The sequence below is a fragment of the Gobio gobio genome, assembly GCF_949357685.1.
Source record: "Gobio gobio genome assembly, chromosome: 24".
NCBI classification, from domain to species: Eukaryota; Metazoa; Chordata; class Actinopteri; order Cypriniformes; family Gobionidae; genus Gobio; species Gobio gobio.
This window is the reverse complement of record NC_137120.1, coordinates 1,126,753-1,141,462: the sequence shown is the minus strand read 5'-3', so window position 1 is coordinate 1,141,462 and position 14,710 is coordinate 1,126,753. Positions and strand designations below refer to the sequence as shown.

The following is a 14,710-nucleotide window of genomic DNA, read 5'->3' as shown; positions in this document are numbered from 1 at the left end:
AAATATCAGTATTTATCTATATAACTTAATAAAATGGTCGCAAATGCGCCGAGACGTCGATTGAGCGCGACACAGCTCGTGTGAGCGGAAGTAAACAGTGTCGCGAGCGCCGGTCTGAGATCAGCTGTTACGCGTGCACGAGCCCAGCGCTCGCTCCATTCATCTGACCTCAGATCAGCCATACAGACACACACTCACACACTGCGCCATTAGCTTCAGACACACGTGTGTTCGGTGCGCAGCGGCATGTCATGCGTTGAGAACGGGGTTAATCATAATAATAGTAATAGTAATAATTCGCCAGCTTCATATTAATAATCGTCATGCCGAAGGTGAAGAGGGGCCGAAGCGGGCCGGAGCGCAGCGGCGTCGGCGTGTCTCTGGCCGATCAGATCCTGCAGGGAGACTCGCTCCGGAGCAGTGGCCGCGTGAAGAACCGAAGCCGGACTCACGAGGAGGAGGAGCAGGAGTATGTGGACGAGAAACTGTCCAGAAAGATCCTACAACAGGCCCGGATACAACAGGACGAGCTGCAGACTGAGTTAGGACTCGCCGCAGAAACCAAAAGACCACCCGCTACTCAACTAGGTGAGTGAAGTTACCTGAGCATATCATAGACCGTTATTGACTGAATCTCATGTTATTGGTGGTGCTACTCGACCCGCTCCGAGCGGGATTCGAACCGACGTTGCGCTCTAACAAGTACAAACCTCTTGAAAACATGGAGACATATAGACGGTTACTGTATTAACTTCACTGTATTAGTGGTGCTTTATCAGTCAAACATGTACAACATTGTATAGTATACTTTACATTAAAGCATATATAACTGGTGCTACTCGACCTGCTCCGAGCGGGATTCGAACCTACGTCTTTAAAGGATTAGTTCACTTTTAAATAAACTTTTGCTGATAGTTTCCTCACCCCCATGTCATCCAAGATGTCCATGTCTTTCTTTCTAAAGTCGAAAAGAAATGAAGGTTTTGGATGAAAACAGTCCAGGGTTTTTCTCCATATAATGGACTTCAATGGGCTCCAAACGGTTCAAGGTCCAAATGACAGTTTCAGTGCAGCTTTAACCGACACCAGATGATGAATAAGGGTCTGATCTAGACAAACCATCAGTTTCTGAGAGAAACCCAGCAGTATTTATGATATTATTTTACCTCTTATCAGACGAGCGTGATCATCTCTGAGCTCAGACATAACTTCCGCTAAGTGAGGTCAAATTAGATCGTGGTCATAGATATATCAATCGTAGATGCCTCATTCTACTGATCCGTGCAGTCGCTAATGAGGCATCTACGTATACATCTATGACCCTGATCGTATTTGACCTCACTCAGCGGAAGTTATGTCTGAGCTCAGAGATGATCACGCTCGTCTGATAAGAGGTAAAATAATAGCATAAATACTGCTGGGTTTCTCTCAGAAGCTGATGGTTTGTCTAGATCAGACCCTTATTCATCATCTGGGGTCGTTTAAAGCTGCACTGAAACTGTCATTTGGACCTTGACCCGTTTGGAGCCCATTGAAGTCCATTATATGGAGAAAAACCCTGGACTGTTTTCATCCAAAACCTTCATTTCTTTTCGACTGCAGAAAGAAAGACATGGACATCTTGGATGACATGAGGGTGAGGAAACTATCAGCAAAAGTTTATTTAAAAGTGAACTAATCCTTTAAAGCTGCTCTCCGTAAGTTTTGTAACCTGCAATTGCAGTTATTTGCGGAATTATCGTGGGTTGTGCGTTGGCACGGCTCCTCAGCGCGGATGAATCTCCTGTTTTGAGAAGTAAGTGTGTCTGTCAGTCACCGCGAAATATCATCTGAAGAAGTAACACAAGTCTGCCACTTTTGTTCTGACCAACTGAGGAAAAAAACATTAATCGCACTATTAAATCTAATGATCGCTTAGCTCAAATCACATCAAAACGTGCTAATTATTGTAACAATTTGTTCTAAAGTTGTTAATGTTTGCAACAATAGCATTGTGTGACTAAGTGTATTGTGTTAGCGATACCTGTAGATTTGAATTTCAGTACTGTCTAATATTTTGCTTTTGTCACTGATGATTGTCCTTTGTTCCTTTCTGGATTACAATCCGCCATTAAAATGATGTGTTTAATTATTCCAGCTGCTGTGAGTAAAGGCTATAAATGATAGTAGCATCCTCACATGCGAGTAATGACGCAAAGACGAACGGCGGCATGCTTGAATTTCCCGATATAATAGTACCAGCATTTAAATTATAACGCATTATTACAAGCTTAGTGTTGTGAATCGGGCTGAGGTAAGGAGATCGTTTTCAACACTGGCTGGTTATGTGCTTGCTTAAATTATTTTTAACCAAAAATAGTTACGCATTGCAGCTTTAACCAGTGTTAAAGACTGAAGCCTCTGGCGTCAGTCGCTCCGAGCGGGATTCGAACCGGAGTCTCCGGCGTGGGAGGCAGAGGACTGAGCTTTACACTCCCTCACCAAATGTAATGCTGCGTTCACACCAAACGCGAATAGAGCGTCAAAATCGCGTCTAGTTTCACGCGCAAACATTTTTAATGCATTCGCGCGTCCGTGGCGAATTGGACGCGTGTAGAAATCGAGCGCTGGAAGCGAAATTGACGCGCGTTCAAGGCGCTCCAGGAGAAATATGTCAAAACACCACTGCCTCTTTTCATTTACATTAAAAATATATATTAAACATGAATAGCCACACATGTGGTCCAGGCCACGCCTACATTATCTTCACTGCATGTATGTTTAAATATCCTAAAACATAAAGTGATGAAACTTCTCTTTGCCCTCAGTCAAAACGCTTTGCAGACAACAAATGATGATCATGAGAGCAAAGATCAGCCGTTAGATCAGCACAAGATGATTTATATCTGATGTTTAACTACAGAAGGACTGTCTGAGGAAAGGCTGCTCTCGCTGGGGTTAATGAGCGCTGAGCGCCGCTGATCGCCTGGATCTCCAAAAACACACAATGATTTTTTTTAAATAGGCGCTCTCTTTATAAATAAACCACTGATTTGAGCTTTAAACAACTACATTCCCACCTGAAAAAGTCTTAAAACTACATTTTGTGACACAATAGTAGTATTTTTAAATTATGCAGGGTTTCTCATCGTCACTTCATCATGTGACCGCAGCGAGCAGGCTCCTGATTGGTTAACGCACCGCAAATTGACGCCAAAGTTTAAATTTTTCAACTCGGGCGTCAGACGCGAATTTGCTTCAAACACGTGAATGCACAAAAGCACGACTTGCATGTAACGCGTGTATCGCGCAAGACGTTCAATTTGCGTCATTCGCGCCGCGGGACCTCCAGACGCGCGTCAACGCGCCTTTCCATTGCCTTAACATTGAAATCACTCGCACCCGACGCTCTAATCGCGTTTGGTGTGAACGCAGCATAAGAGCCGCTCCGAGCGGGATTCGAACCGGGGTCTCCGGCGTGGGAGGCCAGGGGACTGAGCTTTACTGGCCTACGTCCATTACACTTAATCAGTCAAACATAAACAGTGTATAACACACTTTACATTAAAGCAGATGAACAGAGATCTAACAGAACCGCGGTGTCCGTGTTTCAGGTCCGAGTGTGAACGATGGAGACTCTGATGACGAGTGGCCGGCTCTGGGGGAGGTGGAGGAGACGGCCGGAGAGGTGGAGGTGGATGCGGAGGATGAGAAGGCCATTGAGATGTTCATGAACAAGAACCCGCCGCTCAGGTGAGCTCCAGTGGGTCCAGTGTGTGTACGCGAGCTGGACTGAGCATCATGTGACGCGTGTGTGTGTGTGTGTGTGTGTGTGTGTGACAGACGTACGCTAGCCGACATCATCATGGAGAAGATCACGGAGAAGCAGACGGAGGTGGGCTCGGTGATGTCCGAGGTGTCGGGCCGGGCCGTCTCTCAGCTGGACCCCAGAGTGGTGGAGGTGTACCGGGGCGTCAGCAAGGTCCGCCACATCCGCTCGCGTGCTAATGCTAGCTGATGTTAGCGCATGATGTGTCTGACGTCACTCTCTCTCTCCGCAGGTCCTGGCCAAATACCGCAGCGGGAAACTTCCCAAAGCCTTTAAGATCATCCCGGCTCTCTCCAACTGGGAGCAGGTGCTGTACCTCACCGAGCCGGAGACCTGGACCGCCGCCGCCATGTATCAGGCCACCAGGTCAGAGGTCAAATCACACGGAATTTCGTAGAATTGTTATTAGGGGCCACACCAATTTTGGAGTCTCTAAGGGCGTTTTCACACTGAGAGTCCGCACCAAGGTCCGATCCGAAGTTCATGTTTTGATACATTTGATACTTTCGGTTAGTTTTGGTTTGGTTTCTCATTGCCATCATGTGAGCGCACTAAAGAACTGCACATGACACACGCGTGTCCACTCGTCTTCATCATGTGAGCGCACTAAAGAACTGCACTAAAGAACTGCACATGACACACGCGTGTCCACTCGTCTTCATCATGTGAGCGCACTAAAGAACTGCACTAAAGAACTGCACATGACACACGCGTGTCCACTCGTCTTCATCATGTGAGCGCACTAAAGAACTGCACTAAAGAACTGCACATGACACACGCGTGTCCACTCGTCATCATCATGTGAGTGCACTAAAGAACTGCACATGACACACGCGTGTCCACTCGTCTTCATCATGTGAGCGCACTAAAGAACTGCACATGACACACGCGTGTCCACTCGTCATCATCATGTGAGCGCACTAAAGAACTGCACATGACACACGCGTGTCCACTCGTCATCATCATGTGAGCGCACTAAAGAACTGCACATGACACACGCGTGTCCACTCGTCTTCATCATGTGAGCGCACTAAAGAACTGCACTAAAGAACTGCACATGACACACGCGTGTCCACTCGTCTTCATCATGTGAGCGCACTAAAGAACTGCACATGACACACGCGTGTCCACTCGTCATCATCATGTGAGCGCACTAAAGAACTGCACATGACACACGCGTGTCCACTCGTCATCATCATGTGAGCGCACTAAAGAACTGCACATGACACACGCGTGTCCACTCGTCATCATCATGTGAGCGCACTAAAGAACTGCACATGACACACGCGTGTCCACTCGTCTTCATCATGTGAGCGCACTAAAGAACTGCACATGACACACGCGTGTCCACTCGTCTTCATCATGTGAGCGCACTAAAGAACTGCACATGACACACGCGTGTCCACTCGTCTTCATCATGTGAGCGCACTAAAGAACTGCACATGACACACGCGTGTCCACTCGTCATCATCATGTGTTCGGCATCTGGACTGTGATTGGTTTGTAAACGGACGAGCGTCTGACGCGTCTTTGACTAGAGTGAATGAACGGACTCATATCACCGCCACTATTGAACAGTGGCATTGCTGGACTATTTTCTTTTCGTTACGTTTAAAAGTGGACATTTCAAGCTTTATATTCACATATTTCTCATGTTTGTGAGACGAGTATCTGCTGAGTTTCAGTTTATTGTTCATGTGTAAAGCATGTGATCGCTCCCGCCATTATTGTCTGCTGTAGACTATTTGCTTCTTATTTATTAAATCCAGGCAATTATCTGATTAAACGTTGATTAAAATTAAGATAAAATTTATACAAAACGAAATTCACCTTAAAGAAAGGCTTTCTACGCAAAATCATACAAAATTTATTTCAAAAAATCATTTCTGACCTTCTGTCTTCTGACATATTGCGCATCTTTTCACTTTTCATAATCAATGTAGTGGAGATGAAGTTTAGAAATAACATTATAATATTAAAACAAAAAAACAGGAACTTCCTGTAAATGCTCTGAGAGTCTGAACCGAACAGAAAATGCTTTCACACTAGAAACGAACCGAAGCTTTGTTCAGTTTGATCTTCTCTGAGATGTGTGTGTGTGTGTGTGTGTGTGTGTGTGTGTGCAGGATCTTCTCTGATGTGTGTTTGTGTGTGTGTGTGTGTGTGTGTGTGTGTGTGCAGGATCTTCTCTGATGTGTGTGTGTGTGCAGGATCTTCTCTGAGATGTGTGTGTGTGTGTGTGTGCAGGATCTTCTCTGATGTGTGTTTGTGTGTGTGTGTGTGTGTGTGTGTGTGTGTGTGTGTGTGTGTGTGCAGGATCTTCTCCTCTAACCTGAAGGAACGCATGGCTCAGCGCTTCTTTAACCTGGTGCTGCTGCCCAGAGTCCGCGATGACATCACCGAGTACAAGCGGCTGAACTTTCACCTCTACAGCGCGCTGAAGAAAGCCCTCTTCAAGCCCGGAGCCTGGTTCAAAGGTCAGTCCGTGTGCAGGGCTTGAGATGTGTGACGTGTGTATCTGAACACTAGAGGACGCTGGGAACTCTCTCTAGATCTCAGAGAACAAACTCAGACACATTTCAGATTACTCAAACCTTTGTGGAAGTCAAACTAAATAGAAATATATAAGATGAACGCAAACTATAAATGACAAAAGCATATGGCAAAACATTCATACACATATTGTGTGTGAGTAAATCAGCAGCCGGTCCGTCTCTTAAAGGGCCAGTCCCCCATTAATGAGGATCCTGTGGTCGTCTCTAATGTCCTCAAACCCTCAGACTCTCCTCAGATAAAGCCATCGAGTCTCTTCAGAACATCTGGAATGATCCGCTCCCTCCGTATGGATCAGTTGTGTGTTGTGTGTCTTTGCTCAGTGTGTGTTGGTTCTGTTGCTGTTGTCGGCTGTGAGGACCTTTAAAATAACTGAACTCATTTGGCGGAGTGATATGGAACTTTAATGCGGTCAAAACCTGCCGGAACTACTTTCCCTGAAAATAACTACACCCCTTCAGTTCGTCAGCCAATCAGAATCAGGCATTCAGCAGCTCTGCAGTGGAAATATAGATGAATGCTTATTAAAGTGGTCAAGAGTGTTTGGTGATTGGCTTTAAAGGGTTAATTCACCCAAAACTGTAAATTGTGTGATTAATGACTGAGCCTCATGTGGTTGGACACCCGTCAGACCTCCGTTCATCTTCAGACACAAATGAAGATATTTTAGTGTAAATCTGATGCTCTGAAAGGCCTCCATTGGCTCAACTTTACACTCTCAAGACCCTTAAAAGACACTAAAGACTAAAGTTACAAAGTCCATCTCACTACAGCGGCTCTACAATAACTTTATGAAGACGAGAATAGTTTCTGTGCGCAAAAAAACCCTAAATAACGACTTATATAGTGATGACGATTTCAAAACACGGCCTCATGAAGCTTCGAAGCGTTATGAATCAGTGAGTCGATTCAGCGCGTTATGAGTCAGTGAGTCGAATCAGCGGTTCAGAGCGTTATGAATCAGTGAGTCGATTCAGCGGTTCAGAGCGTTATGAATCAGTGAGTCGATTCAGCGCGTTATGAGTCAGTGAGTCGAATCAGCGGTTCAGAGCGTTATGAATCAGTGAGTCGATTCAGCGGTTCAGAGCGTTATGAATCAGTGAGTCGATTCAGCGGTTCAGAGCGTTATGAATCAGTGAGTCGATTCAGCGGTTCAGAGCGTTATGAGTCAGTGAGTCGATTCAGCGGTTCAGAGCGTTATGAGTCAGTGAGTCGATTCAGCGGTTCAGAGCGTTATGAGTCAGTGAGTCGATTCAGCGGTTCAGAGCGTTATGAGTCAGTGAGTCGATTCAGCGGTTCAGAGCGTTATGAGTCAGTGAGTCGATTCAGCGGTTCAGAGCGTTATGAATCAGTGAGTCAATTCAGCGGTTCAGAGCTTTATGAATCAGTGAGTCGATTCATGATTTGGATCGTGTGTCAAACCGCTGAATCGACTCACTGATTCATAACGCTTCGAAGCTTCATGAGGCCGTGGTTTGAAATTGGGGTGTTAATAAAGGCCTTATGAAGCGAATCGATGCCTTTGTGTGGGAAAAATATCCATATTTAAAACTTTATCAAGTAAACTTTCGGCCTTCCCTGTTCAGTTTCTGGAGGAAGTGTGTAAAGTTCTCCTGCGGATGGAAAGACTAACGCTCAGCTCCGCTCGTCATGACGTCACACACACATCTGGAGTTTCACTTTCAACATTCAACACTTTTACACAGAAGGCGGAGGCCGAAAGTTTACTTGATAAAGTTTTAAATATGGATATTTTTCTTCCACAAACGCTTTGATTCGCTTCAGAAGGCCTTTATTAACACCCCAGAGCCGCTGGAGCAGTTATATGACGCACAGATGCACGTTTTGGGCACTTATGATCCATATTCAGCTCCTGCTGCAGTATTTCAGTCACTGAGAACAGCAGGACGTTTTTAAAACGCTTAACGTGAAAAACACTATAAGGTGAGCTGCACCAATAAGGATTAAATGAAGCAAAGTTTAAAGGATTTGGGATCTGGGCGTTCCTATAAGCGGCACATCCCTCCAGACACGCCTCCAGACACGCCCCAGACATGCCTCCAGACACGCCTCCAGACACGCCCCAGACACGCCTCCAGACACGCCTCCAGACACGCCCCAGACACGCCTCCAGACACGCCCCAGACACGCCTCCAGACACGCCTCCAGACAAATGATTACCCAGAATAACACAAATGCCCTCCAATGGCGGAGAAGATCTCACTCCTACAGTAACCAGTGACTGAGTCCGGCTCGAGGACAATAGTGTGTAATGGAACAGGAAGTTTCCCGAACACCGGCTGAATCAACATCAGGAACATCAGCCACTCTGAGAACTGAAGAGCAGATCTCGGTTCAGATGTAGAGCGGCTCATTTTTGCTCTAAGAGCTGGACACTCTTCTTCCCAGTGTCCTGTCTTCAGGCAGTAAGCACACTGATGGCTTTATCAGCCGAACCGCTCTGCTTTTCCTCAAGCTTCACATCAACAGGCAAAAGAGATCGAGTCCCCATAGGAGCCCTTTCCAGAGAGCCATTTAACCCACAGCAATGATTCACTTTAACATCTCGAATGATTCGCTTTAACATCTCCAATGATTCGCTTTAACATCTCCAATGATTCGCTTTAACATCTCAAATGATTCACTTTAACATCTCCAATGATTCGCTTTAACATCTCAAATGATTCACTTTAACATCTCCAATGATTCGCTTTAACATCTCAAATGATTCGCTTTAACATCTCGAGTGATTCGCTTTAACATCTCCAATGATTCACTTTAACATCTCCAATGATTCGCTTTAACATCTCGAATGATTCGCTTTACATCTCGAATGATTCGCTTTAACATCTCCAATGATTCACTTTAACATCTCGAATGATTCGCTTTAACATCTCGAATGATTCGCTTTAACATCTCGAATGACTCGCTTTACATCTCGAATGATTCGCTTTAACATCTCGAATGACTCGCTTTACATCTCGAATGATTCGCTTTAACATCTCGAATGATTTGCTTTAACATCTCGAATGATTCGCTTTAACATCTCGAATGATTCGCTTTAACAGCTCGAATGATTCGCTTTAACATCTCCAATGATTCGCTTTACATCTCGAATGATTCGCTTTAACATCTCCAATGATTCGCTTTAACAGCTCGAATGATTCGCTTTAACATCTCGAATGATTTGCTTTAACATCTCGAATGATTCGCTTTAACATCTCGAATGATTCGCTTTAACATCTCGAATGATTCGCTTTAACATCTCGAATGATTCGCTTTAACATCTCGAATGATTCGCTTTAACATCTCGAATGATTCGCTTTAACATCTCGAATGATTCGCTTTAACATCTCGAATGATTCGCTTTAACATCTCGAATGATTCGCTTTACATCTCGAATGATTCGCTTTAACATCTCGAATGATTCGCTTTAACATCTCGAATGATTCGCTTTAACATCTCGAATGATTCGCTTTAACATCTCGATGGATTCGCTTTAACATCTCGAATGATTCGCTTTAACATCTCGAATGATTCGCTTTAACATCTCCAATGATTCGCTTTACATCTCGAATGATTCGCTTTAACATCTCCAATGATTCGCTTTAACAGCTCGAATGATTCGCTTTAACAGCTCGAATGATTCGCTTTAACATCTCTGAGTCGACACACATTCATCAGCAATGACCGCAGCCCCTCTGCATTCTGGGTATTACGCTCCGTTAGGAAAACACACACGTGTTCAGGTCAGGTGTTTTTAACAGTAATGCTGCGTTCACACCAAACGCCAATAGAGCGACAAAAATCACGTCTACTAGTTTGACGCTTGAACACTTTGAATCCATTCGTGCGTCCGCAGTGAATTGGACACGTGTATAAATCGAGCGTTTGAAGGGAAATATGTCATAAAACACCTCTGCCTCTTTTCATTTACATTAAATATATGAAGAGTTTCGTTGCAAAACGAGATATATCCATTTTGAGAAATGTTGGTTATTTGACATTATTATTTAAGACATCAACAGTCAAGTTCATTCACAATTTTTTGTACATTAAACTATTACTTGAGCTCAGTGAAGGCCGGGACACAATATTCTTCAAATCCAGGATATTTTTTATTTAATTTTATGTCCATAAATAAGACAAAAACCATGCCAAAATGCAACATATTTATCTTAACATTGTCAAACATCTTAAATTGGTTAAAAAAACAATACATCATAAATATATGGAATAGTATATACAAAGATTGATTAATAATAATAAGATTCCGAGTTAGTTTTGGTCAGAACATACACAACATAACGTTTTTTTTTTGTTTTTTTTTGCAAAACGCTATATATCCACCTTATAATCTACTACGTAATACCATTAAGAAAAGCTAGTGAATCAATGTTTTGTGTGTGTGTGTGTGTGTGTGTGTGTGTGTGTGTGTGTGTGTGTATGTGTGGACTGGTAATCATCACGTTATGGGGACAAAATGTCCCCACAAAGATAGCAATATCCGAAATCCTCATCCTTGTGGGGACATTTTTAGGTCCCCATGAGGAAAACATCTTATAAATCAGACTAAGTGATGTTTTTTGAAAATGTAAAATTGCAGAATGTCTCCTGTGAGGGTTAGGTTTAGGGGCAGGGGCAGTGTAGGGGAATAGAATATACGGTATGTACGGTATAAAAACCATTACGCCTATGGAAAGTCCCCATAAAAGATGAAAACCAAACGTGTGTGTGTGTGTGTGTGTGTGTGTGTGTGTGTGTGTGTGTGTGTGTGTGTGTGTGTGTGTGTGTGTGTGTGTGTGTGTGTGTGTGTGTGTGTGTGTGTGTGTGTCGGCATGACAGACCAACATTACTCGCAGTCGCACGATGACAACAATTAATCTTTGGATGTTTTCCCTCCCCTGAATGCCTTGCCCGTTTGGTCTTCTCCCTTTGATGATTTTCTTAAGATGCCTTCCTCTTTCTCCCAACAGCAGCTGGAATGACCGGCTCCAATCCGTCATCGAAATCCATAACGTTAGCTTGACTCTGAAGCTTTGATTCTCTGACTGACAGACAGCTGTTGATCAGTGACTTAGCCTACGTGACTGACAGCTCGCCTACAGTATAAACTGGTAAACGTTTTTTAGTTAGCCTATTGAATCCTCTTTTTAAAAATATGTTTTTTGTTTTGATATTATCGTTAAATCACTGAGCAAACTCGGAGCACTTCACCGGCGGTGACTCTCTCCTCGCGTGACATCCTGAGCTCGCGCAGCGTCCTAAACGTTCTATATCGCACTTTGTAAAGAAACTGGGCTGGCGGATATCGCGTTTTGTGAAAAAATACATTTTGTAGTTGGCTTAAAATTTACATTTTCAAATCTTATTAATGGCAGCAATTCACACATAGATTAAGGTACATCTAAACAGTGATTTCCAATAATAAAATCCAAATGTCAAAAAATGGCGTTTATCGCGTTTTGCAACCAAACTCTTCATATATATTAATCATGAATAGCCACACACATGTGGTCCAGGCCACGCCTACATCATCTTCACTGCATGTATGTTTAAATATCCTAAAACATAAAGTGATGAAACTTCTCTTTGCCCTCAGTCAAAACGCTTTGCAGACAACAAATGATGATCATGAGAGCAAAGATCAGCCGTTAGATCAGCACAAGATGATTTATATCTGATGTTTAACTACAGAAGGACTGTCTGAGGAAAGGCTGCTCTCGCCGGGGTTAATGAGCGCCGCTGATCGCCTGGATCTCACAACTCCACAAACACACGATTATTATTTTTAAATAGGCGCTCTCTTTATAAATAAACCACTGATTTGAGCTTTAAACAACTACATTCTCACCTGAGAAAAAGTCTTAAAGGTCCCATGGCATGGCATTTTTCTATTATTTTATAATGTTTCCTGAGGTGTACTTATATTGTTAGTATGATTTTTACATCATAAAATGTCATAATTTAGAAATAAAAAGGCATTTTTTCTATACTGCTGTTTGCCCTGTGGCTGAATGCCCTGCTTCAAGAGGCGTGTCTGCTGTGAGACTTCAGTAAAAACGCCCACTGTTGTGATTGGCTGACATCTTTGCATTTTAAATGAGCGGAGGGGGCGTGGTTTAACAAGGTCTACGAGGCACGAGCAGGCACGAGCTGCTGCCAGAGAGACGGATGGACCTGAGTTCACTTCTCATCAGTTCTCTCAGCATGTCTCAGTTCAGGGTGAACTGTTTTAGTTACAGCATATACTTCAGGTTATTAGTCTATTTCTAGTCGGAGGGACTGTCACTCATGTCAGAAAGTTAGTAACTTTAGTAAATTATGGATCAGCGCTGACTGGAGACGCGAACAGTTTAGAACGATTCAGTCCGATTTGGTGAACTGATTCGGTTCACTAAAAAGAACCGGTTCAATAGAATGATTCGTTCCCGAACCGGACATCACGGAGACGGAGCGATTGCTAACAAAGTTATTTATAGTAACTAATGAGTTATGAGAGCGCTGTCTGTCAGCGCGAGTTTATTGTGTTTGTATCTGAGAGTTCTGAATAAACACGAGTCCCAGTCACACCGAGTCCGTCTTCATCATTATTACCAACTTTGTAACACATGCAAAGTACCATTACAGCTGTCGAGATGAACGAGTTACGAGTAAGTGTTGATAATAGCATTATTTTTAGACATGTTCCTATCATATGAAAAGCCTCAGTGACGCGCATTGAGTACACAGCGCAAACAAAGACACAACAGCAGTAATCGAATGTAATCCAGTTTATTTGGGGAAAGCTGGCTAGCCTAGCCGGATACCCTCACGCTTACCCCCGTCTGCTTAATCTCGCGCCGCGTAAGGCGCCTCCGCTGTGGGCAGATGCAGTACTGGGGGTCGGGGATGTTGAAGGCCCACCGGTCAGCCGGAGCTTCGGCGTGTGTGAGGTTTATCTGTAAAGATGTGGCTCTCTATGTTGAGCAGAAACGACTGTATGCACATTTTAGAACAGATAGACGCGACGAGGACGTACAAAAACACTGACTCACAAGATAGAAAACACGAAAACACCGTTCTGTCGGGAGAGAGAGAAGCCGCTGCGTGTGCACGAATAATAAATAATAAGCTACACATCAGAAATCAATGATCACAGATCAGAAGGAACTGAAGAAAGACTTCTGTTTTCATTTGTACATCCAAACACTGAGAAACTGCCAGTGTTCACTCGTTCACAAGTAACGTTAATGATCTGGAGCGTTTGCATGGGCGTGGCAGATTCTCTGGGCGGAGGAAAGGGAGGAAACCGTTCCTGCTTGGACGTCATAACAGGAGACTTCAGGATTGGCTCGTCTGGCCTGTCATTTTCTCAAAGGCAGAGAAAGACAGCCAGAACTCGGGTTTACACCGATCAACATTTCTATCCACTTGAGGACAATATTCAGGCTAGGGGAACTCATATTAATGTTGAAATACCTCATAAAATGAAAATTTCATGCCATGGGACCTTTAAAACTACATTTTGTGACACAATAGTAGTATTTTTAAATTATGCAGGGTTTCTCATCGTCACTTCATCATGTGACCGCAGCGAGCAGGCTCCTGATTGGTTAACGCACCGCAAATTGACACAAGTTCAAATTTTTCAACTCGGGCGTCAGACGCGAATTCGCTTCAAACGCGTGAATGCAGCCGGATCTGCTCATATTCTCACACATGCGTCGTGGAGACACACACGGAAGACAAGAACAAGCTGGATAAAGGCGTTATTTTGATTTTTCTTTGCGCACAAAAACTATTGTCGTCGCATCGTAAAATTATTGTAGAGCCGCTGTAGTGAGATGGACTTTGTAACTTTAGTCTTTAGTGTCTTTTAAGGGTCTTGAGAGTGTAAAGTTGAGCCAATGGAGGCTTTTCAGAGCATCAGATTTACACTAAAATATCTTCATTTGTGTCTGAAGATGAACGGAGGTCTGACGGGTGTCCAACCACATGAGGCTCAGTCATTAATCACACAATTTACAGTTTTGGCTGAACTAACCCTTTGACATCAACTCTTTTCAAACTTCTCACATTTAGTAGCCTGACGTCGTCATACTCAGTTCTAGTCAGAATGTGAGTCTGATCTGTTGGGCTGTGATTATGGGGTGTGTTTCAACCCAACCAGGAAAGACCTCAATCATATAGACCTACAACCAATCAGAGCAGCGGATCGACGCATAACATTAGTTGTCAACGTCAACAGAACTCATCTGCACTCAGTGTTGCCAAGACCGCGAGTTGAAGCAACCCCTATTATGGGATATACAGACCCAGGAATGCGAATTTTAACACATATTTTACCCCCCAAATGCCATTTTTTGT

The 14,710-nt window shown here is 43.8% G+C and overlaps 1 protein-coding gene across 1 annotated transcript in view; it reads left to right on the top strand.

Moving 5' to 3' along the window:
• The first annotated feature begins 184 nt into the window (after positions 1 to 184).
• bysl (bystin-like) overlaps positions 185 to 14,710 on the top strand; it is a 16,853-nt gene continuing 2,327 nt past the window's right edge. The window contains exons 1-5 of the mRNA XM_079807897.1: positions 185 to 588; positions 3,594 to 3,732; positions 3,823 to 3,961; positions 4,041 to 4,174; positions 6,125 to 6,285. Of these exons, the coding sequence (XP_079664023.1) occupies positions 324 to 588; positions 3,594 to 3,732; positions 3,823 to 3,961; positions 4,041 to 4,174; positions 6,125 to 6,285 (838 nt within the window). The 5' untranslated portion in view covers positions 185 to 323. The remainder of the gene's footprint in view (positions 589 to 3,593; positions 3,733 to 3,822; positions 3,962 to 4,040; positions 4,175 to 6,124; positions 6,286 to 14,710) is intronic.